The 16,560-nt window shown below is 47.0% G+C and overlaps 1 protein-coding gene across 3 annotated transcripts; it reads right to left on the reverse strand.

Moving 5' to 3' along the window:
- Positions 1 to 724: 724 nt before the first annotated feature.
- On the reverse strand, positions 725 to 11,912 carry Hinfp (histone H4 transcription factor). Of its 3 annotated transcripts, XM_059267695.1 has the most exons (10): positions 11,596 to 11,912; positions 8,139 to 8,325; positions 5,235 to 5,464; positions 4,881 to 4,992; positions 4,553 to 4,705; positions 4,020 to 4,097; positions 3,816 to 3,936; positions 3,594 to 3,732; positions 3,363 to 3,487; positions 725 to 2,088 (listed from the first exon to the last, which is right to left on the reverse strand). In XM_059267695.1, the coding sequence occupies exons 2-10, from the start codon at positions 8,314 to 8,316 to the stop codon at positions 1,677 to 1,679; spliced, it is 1,548 nt and encodes a 515-aa protein (XP_059123678.1). In that variant the 5' UTR covers positions 8,317 to 8,325; positions 11,596 to 11,912; the 3' UTR covers positions 725 to 1,676. The 3 variants fall into 3 exon arrangements, with proteins under 3 accessions (XP_059123678.1, XP_059123679.1, XP_059123680.1); XM_059267696.1 differs by lacking the exon at positions 11,596 to 11,912 and having other exon boundaries at positions 8,139 to 8,635; XM_059267697.1 differs by lacking the exons at positions 4,553 to 4,705; positions 4,881 to 4,992; positions 5,235 to 5,464; positions 8,139 to 8,325; positions 11,596 to 11,912 and adding an exon at positions 4,260 to 4,307 and having other exon boundaries at positions 726 to 2,088.
- Between the last annotated feature and the right edge of the window lie 4,648 nt (positions 11,913 to 16,560).

Genomic DNA, 16,560 nt, shown 5'->3' on the forward strand with positions numbered 1-16,560 from the left:
TGTAGCTTTGCACCTTTCCTGGAACTCACTTTGGAGACCAGGCTGGCCTCGAACTCACAGAGATCCGCCTGCCTCTGCCTCCCGAGTGCTGGGATTAAAGGTGTGCGCCACCACCGCCCGGCTTGTTTTTTTTTTTTTTTTTTCCGAGACAGGGTTTCTCTGTGTAGCTTTGTGCCTTTCCTGGAACTCACTTGGTAGCCCAGCCTGGCCTCGAACTCACAGAGATCCGCCTGGCTCTACCTCCCGAGTGCTGGGATTAAAGGCGTGCGCCACCACCGCCCGGCTGTTTTTTAAGACAGAGTTTCTCTGTGTAGCTCTGGCTATCCTGGAACTCACTCTGTAGACCAGGCTGGCTTTGAACTCAGAGATCCACCTCCCTCTGCCTGCTGGGATTAAACGAGTATGCCATCATGCCCAGAAAATTTAAATAAAAAAGGTTCTTATTTTGAGGAGTTTCAACTTCTCTAAGACTCCTCCAATGGCAGAGGTTGGAGAGATGGCTAAGCAGTTAATATTACTTATTGCTCTTGCAAAGACTCAGATTCAGTTCCTAGCACCAACATGGTAGTTCACGGCTGTCTGTAACTTCAGTTCTAGAGGATCAGTCACCCTCTTTTGACCTCCATGGGCTAAAGATATACTTACATGGAGGCAAAACCCTCATAGACATAAAATAAAATTAAATGAACATATATGTGCAATATACATTAAGAATTTTTTTATTCAATGAAAAATAGATCCACTCTTTAGGAAAACGTATTAGACACAATTTTCTAGCTTGATTTCTGGCCCTTGAGTACTTGGGATTCTCTGGGTGACCTCCCAACCCACCTCTACAGATTCCTTTGCAGTCTCAGTACTCCAAGCTACCCTAGAGGCACAGAGTTCTAATTAGGACTGAGGAGTAGTCCTGTCATTCATCTCCATTCTGTGACACTGCCAGTATTCACTCATGGACAAGTACTTGAGGTCACCTTCCACAACGCTGGTAGATGCCCTGGAAGCAATGGACAGACTCCGCAATGGGTACACGACAGTTAAAGAAACCATCTTGGGCAATAAAGGGGCAAGCCTAATTATTCAGCCCCACTTCTAGACAGCTGTATCTCTGTTACCTAGCTAACTGCCACCAAATTTGAGAAATAAGTAACAACCCCAAGTGGTTTTTTATTACCAAAAAACAACTGTCATACATATACAGTGTCTCCAATCTTGTCCCTGAAGATAACCACAAGTGTCCCCAGAATGTAAAGGAAACCTTGAGAGAAATGAAACCTGTTCTCAATGCTTAACTTATAGTGAGAAAATGGCTCCCATAAGGAACTCATCATCCCTGGGCCAATGGACCCCTAAAGACAGGAATGGATGTGGACTCATTTTACCCACTGTCTAGCATGCCAAGGGAGTATGCTTAACCCTGGTAACAGCTCCTCCTCTACTGAGAACATACATGTAGGATTTCCTCAATGAGTCCAACTCCTCAGGTTCCCCATAAAGAACAGTAGCGGGGAGGGAATTACAGAGTCTGTGGAATGATGCTGCCTGAGTCAGAGGGGAACACACTGTTCCCGGCACCACTTTCAAAGGCATCCAAAAATAAAGGCTGCCCATCAGGGGCACTGCTACCTGCCTGGCTCAAACTCCAGGGTCTGCAGGAGTGGTCAGGCTCTCCAGCCTCATACCATCCGAACCTCTGGCTGCTCAGGTATTCCTTGAAGCTTTTCCATCTCTCTCAAGGGTAGCTCAGGGACTGGCAGGGGCTCTCCTGGGGCTTCAGACAGCACATAGTAGACAATTTCTCGCTGGCCTTGGCTGTCTGTCTGATTGACCATATGGATGGCAGAGCTGGGGTTGTCCTGAGAAGCCGAGACGGCTGTCCCCTCATCCCTGTCTTCCTCTTCCATCTCTTCCTCAGGTCCCGGCCCCCCTAGCACTGTTTCCAGAACGATGCCTTGCAGGCTGCTCTCATTCAGTGGCCCTCCTGGGTCTGATCCCTCGTGGAGCTGCTGGAGAAGCTGCTGTGTCAGCTCCACACTCTCATAGCGAACGAGCTGTAGCCGCATGTACCCATCTTCATGCTCCTTGTACCTGGAGGAGGAGAAGGCAGCAGAGCAGCAGAGGGTGAAGACAGAGGGTGAGGACACAAATGTGCTAGCTGGAAGAAGTCTGAGGATCCTATGTGATAGAACTGAAGATGAAGAAAAGGTTTTTAATGGAACATGTACAAGAAAGGGTCAGGAGAGGACTCAAAATGGAAAAATTAGTGCAGAAGCCCAACCCAGTAGAGACTGATTGGCTCTGTAACTGGGCAGAGTGTCAAAGTGTATGAGAAGGCCATGGAGCTGAAAGTCAGGACCCTTAGCCTTTATTCTCACTCTGGCTACAGAACTTATGGCGTTACTTGTTGAATCTGAAACCAAGCTTCCATTAGAAAAGTCACAGCCTTGCATAGTGGCACATGCCTATAATCTCATTAGAGGCAGAGACAGGTGGATCTCTGTGAGTTCAAGGCCAGCCAGGGCTATGTGGAGATCCTGTCTCAAAAAGAAACAAGAGCATGGTGGCACACACCTTTAATCCCAGCACTCAGGAGGCAAAAGCAGGCAGATCTCAGTGAGTTCAAGGCCAACCTGGTCTACAAAGAGAGTTCCAGGACAAGAACAAAAAATAAATAAAATAAAATGAAACACAAAACCAATCTTTGCTCCACCACTATTTTTTTTGTTTTTGTTTTTGTTTTTGGTTTTTTTTTTTTTTGGGGGGGGGTTTGAGACAGGGTTTCTCTGTGTAGTTTTGGAGCCTGTCCTGGAACTCACTCTATAGACCAGGCTGGCCTCGAACTCACAGAGATCCGCCTGCCTCCGCCTCCGAGCTGGGATTAAAGGTGTGCGCCACCACCGCCCGGCCCTCCACCACTATTTTTAAGGTTGAGTCTAAACATAGAGGGTAGGCATCAAAGTACCATAAAAATCAAAGTCGTTCTTCTTCCCTGTTAAAAAGTCTGTCACATGGTTCAGAGTGTGAAATGCTTGCCATGCACGCCTGACGATCTGAGTTCAGTATCTGGAACCCACCAAAGATAGGAGAGAAAACAACTCCACAAACTGCGTCCCAACCTCTAGAGGAGCATTGGCCGCCCCATATACACACACACACACACACACACACACATACATACATACATACACACACATATACATACATACATACATACACATATACATACATACATACATACACATATACATACTACATATATATACATATACATATATATATATATATATATATATATATATATATATATAAATAAACAAAACCAAGGAAAGCCTACGCGTCTGTGCGGGAAGATGCATGCATACCGAAAACGAGGGTGTCCTGAGGGCCACTTGAACTGGTGTTTCTTGCGAAGGTGCACAGTCAGGTTGTTGCCACGTGTAAAGCATTTGTCACAGACATGACATTTGTACCTTGGCTCTGAGTCTCCCTGATGAGGACAGAAGGCAGTGAGGTAAGCTCTTCACTCCCACTCCCGAGAGCCCTCGCCCCGCCGCCACGTCGCCCCACCGTCACGTCGTCCCACAGCCACGCACCTCATGCACTTTGCGGTGATGGGACTTGACGGAGCTGAGGGAGCGGGCACTGAAGCTGCAGTTCTCAAAGTCACACCTGTAGGCTGACTCCTTGCTGTGGGTGTCCAGGTGCTTCCGGAGGTCAATCAGATTCTTGCAGCTGCCAGGAGAAATCAGGAGGGTTGAAGAGCATAGGGAACCCCGAAACTTGAACCCTGTATTTTGACCCCCGGGTCCCCTTACCTGTAGTCACAACAATCACATTTAAAGGGCCGGTCGTCACTGTGTCGAAAGCGCATGTGATTTCGGAGGGAGGAAGGCAGTGGGCAGGTCATGTCACACAAAGGGCATTTATAGTGATTCACTGAGGAGCAGAGAAGAAGCTATGATCTGTGGACTCACAGGACCCCGAAGAGAGGGCAGGGAGGCTGGGTGCAGGCCACTCACCATGATTCCGCATGTGGTCCCGCAACAGCCTCTCTGTGGCAAATCTCTTGGAACAGTGAGAGCACTGGAAACGCTGCTCTGGGGGAAGGGCAGAACAAAGGGCGACTAAAGACAACAGCGGAGGGCAGAGGAGAGGGGACCATCCCAGACAGAGGGACCCAACCACCCAAGGGGCAAAGGGAAGCTACAGATGGGATGTGGAGTCCAGACCTGAGTTAGAAGCCCAGCTTTACCACTTACTAGCTGTGTGATCTCAGGTAAGTGACTTAACCTCTCTGAGCCTCAGTTTCCTCATCTGTAAAAGGGGAATAAGAAGCCTGCCTCATGGGGCTGTTGTGAGAATTCCTGAGATGACTGATACCACAAACAGTAAGTGCTAAACAATGTCTCAGAGAAGTCTAGGAGGTGCCTGATCCCAAAGGAGAGGAGAGCCAGGGTACACATCTCCTCAGCAGCCACCTCCCCTGTGAACACACTCATCTTCCCTTTAAGTAGGATAGCCCACACTCTCCCTCTTCTCTCCAACTGCTTACGGTCCAGGGAGGTCTGGCGCCGGATGTGGTCTAGGAACTTGGTGTTGTTGGCAAACATGCCCCCACAGGTAGGGCAGGCCACCACCTTCTCCTGGGTATGGCTGCGGAGATGCTCTCGGAGCTTACACCGGTCCTTGAAGGTACAGGTACAGCCTGGGAAGGAAGAGCATGTCCCATCCCTAAATCCCCTTCCCCAGCGCGGCTCTGGTACCACGTTCTCCAGCCAGGAGCCTGCTTTGTCCTGCAGGACTGGTCCCATCCCTGGCTCCTCCAGACCCGTAACCCCTCCAGAGTGTCAACCAGAGGCCAGAGCAGACGGTGGTCCTACCTCTCCAGCCACACAGCACCACGTGGTTGTCCTTGCTGACTGCTTGGTATTCACAGCACAGGCTGTGCGCATCCACGTGCCGATAGAACCACTCAGGATTGTCGAAGGTACTCTGTGCCAGGGCAACTTGGGGTGAGCACTCAAGAGTGGTCAGAGGGACTCTCACCCATATCACAAGGGGGCTTCTTGCCCTCTCCCTAACTAACTTGTGGAACGGGAAAGTTTTAGGATAAAGGAGTTACACAAGAAGACGGGAGATACTAGCAGGAGTCTCACAACTATAAGGTACCCCGGAAAGATCCTGAGTCCAGATCCCCAGCTGCCTTCCGCCCGTCTCTGGCACTGTCTGCTGACCTCACAGTGTTCCCACAGACACAGGAAGTGGTCAGGGATGTCAGGGATGACGTTCCGGCTCTGGAAGTCCAGGATGCAGGGGCTGAGGTCGGCTTGGCTTTGCAAGGCCTGCAGCCCCCACTGTTTCAGCTTGGTGTGGTAGCAGTGGAAGTAGACGTGGCGGATGAGGTCGGCAGAACTGTCCAGAGAGCAAAAGCCACACTCCTGCCACAAGCAGGAGAATTCTTCCTCTGCAGAACAGGGGTTAGAAGGATTGGTCTCATACTTTCCAAGGCTCAGTTTACTTTCCATCTCAGACATTAAGCAGGACTCTGACCAAGTTACCAGTTCATTCAGTATGTAGCCATGCTAACGACTTTCAACTGCATCAGGTATCACGGGGTCCCCGTCCTTGTCCTCACATGGCTTTCAGTTGGAGAAGTAAACACGTCTACAAAACTCTATCTAGTGGCAATGGATATGGGGTAAGGTATGTGGCAGCAGACAAGTATTACAGACTAGGTGTGCTGGCTCTGATCTATAAAGCCAGTACTCAAGAGTGTAAGGCGGGCGAACGGCCATGACGTCGAGGCCAACCAGGGCTAGAGAGTAAGACCCTGCCACAAACGAAGTGTTAAAGAGAAGTAGCAATGCTGACTGAAGTTAGAAAGAGTCCTGCACTAAGAGTGACCATAGGAGAGGAGTCGTCTGGGCTGAGATTAAGAGTGTGTGTACAAGACCGAGGGAGTCAGAGACCCAGGAAGAACAAGTTAGGATATCCCTTAGCAAGTATACAGCCTCTGCTCAGTTTCTCCTGGTCCCTGAGGAAGACAGGGCCTCCCAACACAGGTTTTCCAGTTCTCTTTTACCTGCTAATCTGCTTATTTCCAGACAGGCCATTATTTAGTTCAACCCACTTCCTATGACTCCAGCACCTCTAAGCACCACATTTTCAATGTTTGACAGGAATTTGCTTATTTTGAAAAGCTTTACTTCAGAAAGTAAAACCATCCCTTAATTTCACTTTTGTGTATTATTTGACTTTGGAAACAGGTCTGGTATATAACTATGGCAATCCCAGAATCTCAGCAGGATCAGGACTTCCTGATATATAACAAGTTTCAGGTCAGTCAGGGCTACATGAGATTCTATCAAAGAGAAGGAAAAAAGAGTAATCAGAATGCCAGGAGCGTTTTGGAGCACACTGAACAAAGCTGCTCAATTACTCTCTTAGCTATGATGTGCAGTTACGATATAAATGTGCTCCAAACCCTGTGTGGTGGCTCATGTTAGTAATCCCAGCATTTGGAAGGACTTCGGTGGGCAGGAAGCTAGTCTGGATTACTGAGATCTGTCTCAGATGTAAACAGGGAAGGAGATGGCTCAAGTGTTAACAGTACTTGGTGCTCTTGCAGAGGACCTGCTTTTGGTTCCCACATGATGGCTTACAACCATAACTCAAGTTCAAGGGAATTCAAGATCCTCTTCTACCTCTGCAGGCACCAGGCATACTCATGGTACACATACACACGAGGGCAAAACATTTAGACACGTAAAACAAAATAAATAAATCTAAACAAAAAATATAAATAACTAAGTTAATAAAAAGGGAAAGGCGGACAGTGGTGGCCCATGCCTTTAATCCCAGCACTTGGGAGGCAGAGGTAGGCAAATCTCATTTGAGTTAGAGGTCAGCCTGATCTACAGAGCAAGGCCCAGAGCAGCTGAGCCTACCCAGAGAAAGCCTGTCTCAAAAACACCCACTCACAAAAAAAAAAAAGAAAGAAAGAAAAGAAAAAAAAAAAAAGAAAGAAAAGAAAAGAAAAAGGAAAGGAAGGGGAAAAAAAAAGGGGAGGTTGGGCATGGTGACACACACCTTTATCCCAGTACTTGGGAGGCACAGGCAGCCGGACTCCTTTAATTTCTTTTTTTTTTTTTTTTGGTTTTTCGAGACAGGGTTTCTCTGTGTAGCTTTGCGCCTTTCCTGGAACTCGCTTTGGAGACCAGGCTGGCCTCGAACTCACAGAGATCCGCCTGGCTCTGCCTCCCGAGTGCTGGGATTAAAGGCGTGCGCCACCACCGCCCAGCCTGGACTCCTTTAATTTCAACACTAAGATCTCTATGAATTCTAGGCAAGCATGGTCTATACAGTGAATTTCACACCAGCCAAGAATCCAGTGAGTCCCTATCGCAAAAAAATGGGGAAAGGGGCAGCAAGAAGGCTCACCAGGTAAAGGCACTTACTGCCAAGCCTAATAATCTGAGTTTGATCCTTAGAACTCACATGGTGGAAAAAAAAGGATGGACTCCTACAAGCTGTCCTCTGATCTCTATACATATGCCATGGTGTGCTCACATATTACACACACATACAAAATAAACAAATAAATGTCCCCCCAAAAAAATGTTTAAGGGACAAGGTCCAGCAAGCCAGGCAGTGGTGGTACACACCTTTAATTCCAGCACTTGGGAGGCAGGGGCAGGTGGATCTCTGTGAGTTCGAGGCCAGCCTGGTCTACAGAGTGAGTTCCAGGACAGGCTCCAAAGCTACACAGAGAAACCCTGTCTCCATGCCCCTCCCCACAAAGATGTTTAGCAGGTAAAGGAGCTAGTGTCAAGCCTGATGACGACATGGGACCTATAATAGTGGAAGGAAGAACTGACTCCTACAAGTTGTCCTATGATCCCCAAACTTGAGCCATGGCATGCATGTGCCCACATACACATTATACACACAAAATCACAAACTGCTTCTAATGGTAAACATTCTTTACATCCTGGCTGACTGAATTCTCTAGAAATGACTTCACAATGTTTTATGAACGAAGAAGAAAGCATAATTAAGAATATAAACCTGTTTCCCAGCTGCCCTCTTTTTCTAGGAGTCGGATTTCCCACCTGAGCTTGAGCTTTCCTGTCCCTTACCGAGTGGGTCCTCTTCTTCTTCTTCTTCTTCCTCCTTGGAGCCATGCATGTGCTGCTGCAGATGCTGAGTGACATGCTCAAAGAACTCCTCCATGGCTGAACACACAAAGGAGCAGGACCCCCATTCACACTGGAGCCCCAGGTTCTCTTTCCGGGGAACTTTTCCAGGAGGTGACATGGCTTTTATCTTAGAGGAAAGAGAAGAAATCCAGAGCTGTAAGACTGTGCTCCAGTGATGCTAGAGGCAAAGAATGGACAGGCAGCCTGCTGAGAGCCAGCAGGTGTTTTTCAGTATCCTGTGCGTTTTTCAGTAAGAATGGACCAGCAGTTTCTCAAGCCCTGGAGGCTATCTGGTTTCCCGGGAAGAGACAATACTGACCATGTGCCAAACACTAAGCTAAACACTTTAACAGACATTTTCTCAAATAGCTTCAGAGCATATTCCCAATGCTCAATTTCAAAGAGAGGTCTACCACCTACACGCTGTGAGGTCTTGGCAAAAATAGGGATAACAAAACTTTTTGTTCTGAACTTCATACTTACTATATGTCAAATACAATACTATTTTGTTAGGCCTGGAGAGATGGCGCACAAAAAAAAAAAAAAAAAAGAGAGAGATAGAGAGTGAGATGGCTCAATAGTTAAGAGCCCTGACTACTCTTTCAGAGGACCTGGGCTAGATTTGTAGCACCCTGGGCTGCTCACAACCATCTGTGCCTCTAGTTCCAGGGATGTAACACCCTCTTCTGTCCTCTTATGGCATTGCTGGATGTGATGAAGACATCCATGCAGGCAAAACACCTGTACACACTAAAGTAAAAATAAATCTCAAGGGTCTGGAGAGATGGCTCAGCGGTTAAGAATACTGGCTGCTCTTCCAGAGGACCCAGGTTCAATTCTGCATGGCTGTTCACAGCTGTCCCGAAAATCCAGTTCCAGGAGATACAACACCCTCACACAAACACACATGCATCACTGCATATGAAATAAAAATAAACAAGTTTTAAAAAACCCACTATTTTGTTGTTGTTTTGGGTATTTTTGGTACTGAGGAGTGAACCTAGGGCCTTATACATAGTATTTTGGGACAGGGTCTCCCTAAGTGGCCCAGGCTGGCCTTAAACTCTGTAGCCTAATGTATTGCAATCCTTTTGCCTCAGACTCCCAAGTAGCTGGGATTACAGGTTTGTCCCATCAGACCTAGCCATAGTAAGCACTAAGTATGTCTATGTGGGCAACCTCTATTGTTCCTCAAGAATCAACCATCTGAGGGTTTTGTTTGTTTGCTTTCAATGTAAGGTTTCTTACTGGCCTGGAGCTCACCATGTAGGCTAGACTGACTGACCAGTGAACTCCAAGGATCCTCCTGTCTCTATTTCCCAGAGATAGGATTACAGATAAATACTGACCTTTTTACAAGATAGGGTCTCTATCTTGTACCTCTGGCTGTCCTGAAACTCACTACGTAGATGAGGTTGGCCTTGATCTATCTGCCTGTTTCCTGAATACTGAGATTAAATGACTGTGCCACCACTACCAGCTACTGAACTTTTTTTAACGTGGGCTCTGGAGATCAAACCTAGGGCCTCCTGATGTTTGTGAAACAAGCACTTTACTGCCTACCTCACCAGTCTCATATTAAGCATTTTATTTGCATCATGTAATTGGTGACACTACCCTATGAGGTAGGCACTATTTGAAACCTAATGGATAACCTGAAGCTGACAAAGATGAATTAGTTTATCCAAGGCCATCTAATGATGGTAAGTCAGGTTAGGCTGAGCCCAAGGTTCATATTCTTATTCCATATAGCCTCCATTATGATCCAGAAGTTTTCTTTCTTTTTTTTTTTTTCTCTTTTTCTCTCCCCCCCCCCCCCCCCAGACAGGGTTTCTCTGTGTATTTTTGGTGCCTGTCCTGGATCTTACTCTGTAGACCAGGCTGGCCTCAAACTCACAGAGATCCGCCTGCCTCTGCCTCCCGAGTGCTGGGATTAAAGGGGTGCGCCACCACCGCCCGGCGATCCAGAAGCTTTCTATTCCTTACTAGATTATATCATTAAATCTCTCGCCAGACTTTCAATGCCAGACAACCTGTCTTTGCTTTGCCTACCCCATGCTTGACCCCACCACTCCTTTAATGTTAAAATGAAGATTCCACTTGAATGTAGGAACCCTGTTTGTTTATGTTCTGTCTTCAGTGTCTATCTTTGTTAAATATTCTTTTTTTTTTTTTTTTTTTGGTTTTTCGAGACAGGGTTTCTCTGTGTAGCTTTGCGCCTCTCCTGGAACTCACTCTGTAGCCCAGGTTGGCCTCGAACTCACAGAAATCCGCCTGGCTCTGCCTCCCGATTGCTGGGATTAAAGGCGTGCGCCACCACCGCCCGGCCTAAATATTCTTAATATAATAAATATTTGTTAAAGAAAGATGAGAACAAAGTGAAAGGTTCATGCCAAATTTCTAGGAGAGATGTTAAAAGGGCTGATCAGCGGAACAGTGAGATGGCTCAGTGGAGCTGGGTGGTGGTGGCGCCAATCTTCAGTTTCAGCACTTGGGAGGCAGAGGCAGGTGTATCTCTGCGAGCCTGAAACCAGCCTGGTCTACAGAGCGAGTTCCAGGACAGCCAGGACTACACAGAGAAATCCTGTCTTAAAAAAGAGAGAGATTGGGGGGGGGGGGGAGTGGCTCAGTAGAAAAAAAACAAAAACAAAAATGCATGTTATACTAGCCTGACAATCTGGGTCTGACCCCAGGAACCCACATAAAAGTGGAAAGAATCCACTCTACAAAGTTGTACTCTACCCTCCACATACATACCGCACACCTTGACATGTGTGTGCCCTGCCACAACACACACACACACACACACACACACACACACACACACATTTTCTTTAAAGAGAGTGGTGGGGTTTGGGGTGGTGGTGCTGGCCTTTGAGAGTTTCAGGCCGGTCAGAGCTACAAAGACTGACTCAAAAAAGAAAGCTACCACGTACTACACATCGTGTATGTGGGTATGTCTATGCGGAGAAAGGACCAGGCAAATGGATGGAGAAGGAAAATGGAACCAAACTCCTTAGTTTTGTGATCTTAAAGTACTTAACCATGTAAGCCTAACACAGTACTAGTGCTCAATAAGGGTTAGCTATAGCTATCCTTGTTTCTGAGCTGGTTTGGGGGTGGGGGTGGGGAGGCGGCACCCAACCCACAGGGTCCCTAACGTTTCTAACATTTCGTCAGTACTCACAGTAAGAAACCATGCCCTCAACAAGAGAGTACATAGTGTCGCTCGGCATCAACGAACTCTGAGCGGCAATCCAGAAAAAGAAAGGCCCGGGTCCTAAGCAAGGACTCACAGACAGGATCTGACGGCTGAACGCCGCACCAAAACAAAGCGTGCGACCAGGGCGATCAGGGCACAAAAAGGACCGTAGGCAGGCCCCCAGGGAAAGCTTACCTAGGCGGTGAGGCCCGAGCCAAGCTTCAGAGGATGGCTACAACTCCGAGGAGGAAGGAGACCGTCCCGGAGCGCCCAGCCTGGAGGGCTTCCCGGAATCAGCGGCGTCAAGCGTGGCGCTGACCCAGTCCAGCCGCAGCGACCCCTAGACCGAGAGCGCGGAGGCTAAGGGCCGGCTCGGACGCCTTCCCAAGCCGCTCCAGGAAGCCTGGCCTGCCGCAGACTCCACAGAGAGAGGCCCGAGCCGCCAAGCCACCAAAGCTGCGGGACCCACTCACCGGCGGGCGCCACCGGCGCCCCACCCACCTCACACCATATACCCGGAGGCGTTTGAAAGACAACCAGCGACAACCAATCGCCGCTTGCGAGTCGGCCAACAGCCAATCAGCGCCGCGTCTGACGGAACCCGTGCGCACCAAAACACGGAAGAGGCGGGAGCGGTAGGGGAGAGGGCTCCGTGTTACAAGGGGTCGAGCGAGGGACGACCGGATGTGGAAAAAGTTAGCGTCACCCGCAAAGGAGGTTGGGGCTCGTGTAGGTTGTGAGCAGGCGGGAAGTTTTGAGGCTTGAATGCCCTCTTACTGCGCCGACTCCGCTCCACCATACAGTGGGAGTGCGCCTAGATTGGGCTGGGCTGTCTTCTTCCTCGCTGCTTCTGTACCTTAAGTTAGCTGGCTGGGTGGTGAATTTACACTGGAGCCCGAGATTCATTGATTTTCTTGGTCTTCTCTGTTCTATGTACCCCAGGCTGACTTTGAACTCACAGAGATCCTCCTGTATGTGCCGTCCAAGCGTGGGTTATTAAAGGCATAAGGCACCACGTTTGCCCAGTTACCACCTTAACCTTTGGATCTGTCTGCTCTACCACCGCATTATAGATTTTGCCAACTCACCACATTTATGTGGTGCTGGCGGATTCAGTCAAGGACTTGGGCTTGCTAGACAAGCCCTCTACTACCCAGCCACACACCTAAGCATGGATTCTTTCTCAAACACATGACCACCTATATTCATTTATCTTCACTCACATTCTAGTCCATGAACAACTCCCATCTCAGATTTCCGCACTCATTTAATATGTCCCACTGGGCTTCCCTACAAGGCATCCTCCACAGAGCTCAGCAAAGTGATCTTTAACAAAACCAGATCTGGTCAAGTCACCACCCTGTGAAAATATTCAAAGGCATCTGTTGCCTTCAGTACAACGGCCCCAAACCAAACTCCAACATCTGGGCCCTGCCTACAACAAATCTTCGACCTCATCTCAGCCACAGATTTCAGTTACCCTTACACACGGTAGCTTCTTTGACTTCTGAGGGGTTGCATTTGCTTTTCCCTGAAAGTCTCCCTTTCCCCTTCCCCTTCCAGTTAGGCAACTGACTTTCCTGCCCATTCTTGTGTTTTCAGTGGTGATGGTTCCTTCTCCAAGAACTGACTCTCTTTGTTATGGTATATTTGTGTGTTTTTATATTTGGTTGTCTCCTTATTATGGTTATTACATTTGTGTGTTTACTACTCTGCTTTTTATACAATGAGGAAGAACACTTGTATTTCTTTACTTTTATAAACCAGTCACAGTCACATAGTCCAGTGAGGAAAACTCAGTAAGTATTTAAAACTGCCGGGCTGGGTGTGGTGCTGCATATCTTTAGTCCCAGCACTCTGGAGGCAGCAGCAGGTGGACCTCTGAGTTTGAGCAAGTTATAGAGCAAGTTACCAGAACAGCCAGGGCTACACAGAGAAACCCTATTAAAAAAAAATAAATAAATAAACTTTTTTATTTCTTTCTTTATTTATTTATTGAAACAGGATCTCTCTATTATGTAGTCCTGGCTGTCCTGAAATTCATTATGTAGACCAGTCTGGCCTTGAGCTCATGGAGATCCACCTGCCTCTGCCTCCTGAGTGCTGTTATAAATGTGTGTACCACTTCACCTGGCTCAAGACATTTGTTAAACGTCTTAGTAATAATATACATTAGGATTGATATTTTATTGCATTATTATGTCTATCTCTTCTGAAAACAAACCTATACAATTTACGTAATCAGGAAACACATTAACGAGGGGTGGGAGTCGGGGGAGAGGGGAAAGGCGCAGATAGGCATGCTTTTAATCCCAGCACAGGGAGAGGGAAGGGTAGATCTTTGTTAGTTCAAGGCCAACCTGGTCTACATAGTGAGTTCCAGGCCAGCCAGGGTTTCACAGTGAGACTTCACCTCAGAAAACAAAAACCAAACAAAACCAGCCACCACATTAAGCTTGGTGTGTAACATGTACACACCTGAATTCCAGTGCTGAGGTAGTAGAGTCAGGAAGATCATAAATTTGAGATCAGTTGAGGGGATGGGGTACTATATAGTTAAGTTACAAGACAGCCTATCCTGGGCTATGAGACACTTTCTCAAAAAAAAAAATTTTAATGTCCCACATAAATAAAAGCTGAAAGACAACATAAAAATAGGTCAGTTTGAGCTAGGTATTCCAAGGCCTGTAATCCTAGGTCTTCTGCTTCTGAGGAAGCAGAAAGATCCCAAGACCGGCCTAAGCAATGTAGTGAGACATTATCTCAAAAGCAAAAAAAAAAAAAGCAGCCGTGGTCATGATGGCTCACTCCTATAGTCCCATGTAGACCAGGCTGGCCTTGAACTTGTAGAGATCTGACTGCCTCTTCATCCCAAGTGCTGTGATTAAAGGCGTGTGTCCTGGCTGAGATTTATTTATTTAATGTCTAGGAGTGTTTGCCTGCATGTATGTATGTACACTATGTATGTGCTGTGCCTGCAAAGGCCAAAAGAGGGCATCGGGTCCCCCCTGGAATCGGTTACAAATGGTTGTGGGTGCTGGAACCAAACCTGGATCCTCTGCAAGAGGAGTCAGTGCTCTTAAACACCGGGCCATCTCCTCGGAACCATCTCAAAAACTAAAAACAAAATGTATAAGTGTTGTGCCTAAGTGTATATGCATCATGTGTGTCCTGGTACCAGAAGAGGGCGTCAGATCCCCAGGAACTAGAGTTACAGGTGGTTATGAGTCACCATGGGAGTGCTGGTAACTGAGCCCGGGTCCTCTGTAAAAGGAGCGAGCGTTCTCTTTGGCTGAGCCTCCTCTTCGGCCCCACCTCTGCTTGTTTTTAAGAGTGCTGGCATGTGCCATCACACCCAGTTATTTTATCAACCGTATTAATTCATTTAGACATTTGTGATTCTAGCACTACTTCATAAAATGCTAGTCCTCATTTTAACTTGAGTTATAGCACTGAAAATGGTCCTTAGCCATTTTAGTAATTCCATAAAGAAAAACTTGTCACAGAGATGTGTGAACTCAAACATGGTTTTCAGAGCACAAATCTCAGTATTTTTATGGATCTATGTTTCCAGATTTTAATTATCAGGCTGGGGTGAGCTATGCCTTTAATCCTAGTGCTAGACTATGGGGGTGGGTAGCAGAGGCAAGTGGGTCTCTGGATCTGAGTTGGAGGCCAGTCAGGTAAACACAGTGAGACACATAAACAAATAGGTCCAGATTTAAAGGCTTGTTGCCTAGCATAGCTTACTTTCTTTTGTTTGTTTGTTTTAGGTGGTTTTTTTTGTTGTTGTTGTTCTTTTTTTAACAAACATCTCTGTGTATCCCTGGCTGTCCTGGAACCCACTTTGTAGACCAAGCTGGCCTCAAACTCATAGAGATGCGCCTGCCTCTGCTCCCAACTGTTGGGATTAAAGACGTACCCCACCACTGCCTGAATTATCCAGACATTTTCTGAGATTTGTTTTCTAAAAGCTGTACCCCCCCCCACTCCAATCATCATTTACATTCATTAAAAGGTATGGATTGGGTCAGACATGAGAACTCATCTTTAATCCCAGCACCAGAGAGGTGGAGATGGGAGGATGATACCAAGGTCAGTCTGAGCTACGGAAAAATTCAAGGCCAATCTGGGTAATTTAGACTCTATCTCTAAAAAGTAAAAAGGGATTTGAGATACAACTAAGTGGGAGAGTTTACGTGTGCTTGCTAGGTGGTAGAGGCACATGCCTTTTACCCCAGCACTCGGGAGGCAGAGGCAGGCAGATCTCTGTGAACTCGAGACCAGCCTGGTCTAAAAAGTGAGTTCCAGGACAGCCAGGGCTACACAGAGAAACCCTGTCTTGAAACAAAACAAGTAACAGGCAAGTATGATAGCACACACCTGTATTCTCAGCACTGAGAAACTCTAAGGCCAATGTGGGCCACATAGCAAGACCCTGTATCAGAAAAAGAAAAAAAAATCCATGCCGTCTATTCACAAATCTAATCCCGAGTAAATTATACATCGAGGTTAGAAGTGACCTGATTGTCCAAGGCCACTCTTGTTGTAGAATATTGTTTTAAGATGTGTCACATTTGTTTATGTTGTGGAACATTTGTTTGATGAGGCAAAGATGAGTTGCATTCTTTTATGTTGTGTTTAACTCTGTGAAGCTGTGTTACTATGCCTGTCTAAAACACCTGATGGTCTAATAAAGAGTTGAACAGCCAATAGCGAGGCAGGAGAGAGGGATAGGTGGGGCTGCCAGGCAGAGAGAATAAATAGGAGGAGAAAAAGAGAAGAGAGGGATCAAGGAAGAACAAGAGAACAAGAGGAGAAAAGAAGGGGCCAGTCACCCAGCCAGCCATGGAGTAAGAGTGAAAGTAAGATACAGAAGTAAGAAAAGGAAAAAGCCCAGAGGCAAAAGGTAGATGGAATAATTTAAATGTAAGGAAAGCTGGCAAGAAACAAGCCAAGCTAAGGCTGGGCATTTATAAGAAATAATAGGACTCCATGTGATTTATTTGGGAGTTGGGTGGCAGGCCCCCCAAAGAGTGAAAAACAAATAACAACACACTCTTACTTCAGAGGTGAAGAAATTGGGGTCCAGAAAGGAGAAGTAGCTTGTTACAGATAAAGAGATGTTTGTGGCAGGCCTAGTTTCCTGCCTATGAGTTC

Source organism: Peromyscus eremicus, chromosome 7 (genome assembly GCF_949786415.1).
Source record: "Peromyscus eremicus chromosome 7, PerEre_H2_v1, whole genome shotgun sequence".
In the NCBI taxonomy this organism is placed as follows: Eukaryota; Metazoa; Chordata; class Mammalia; order Rodentia; family Cricetidae; genus Peromyscus; species Peromyscus eremicus.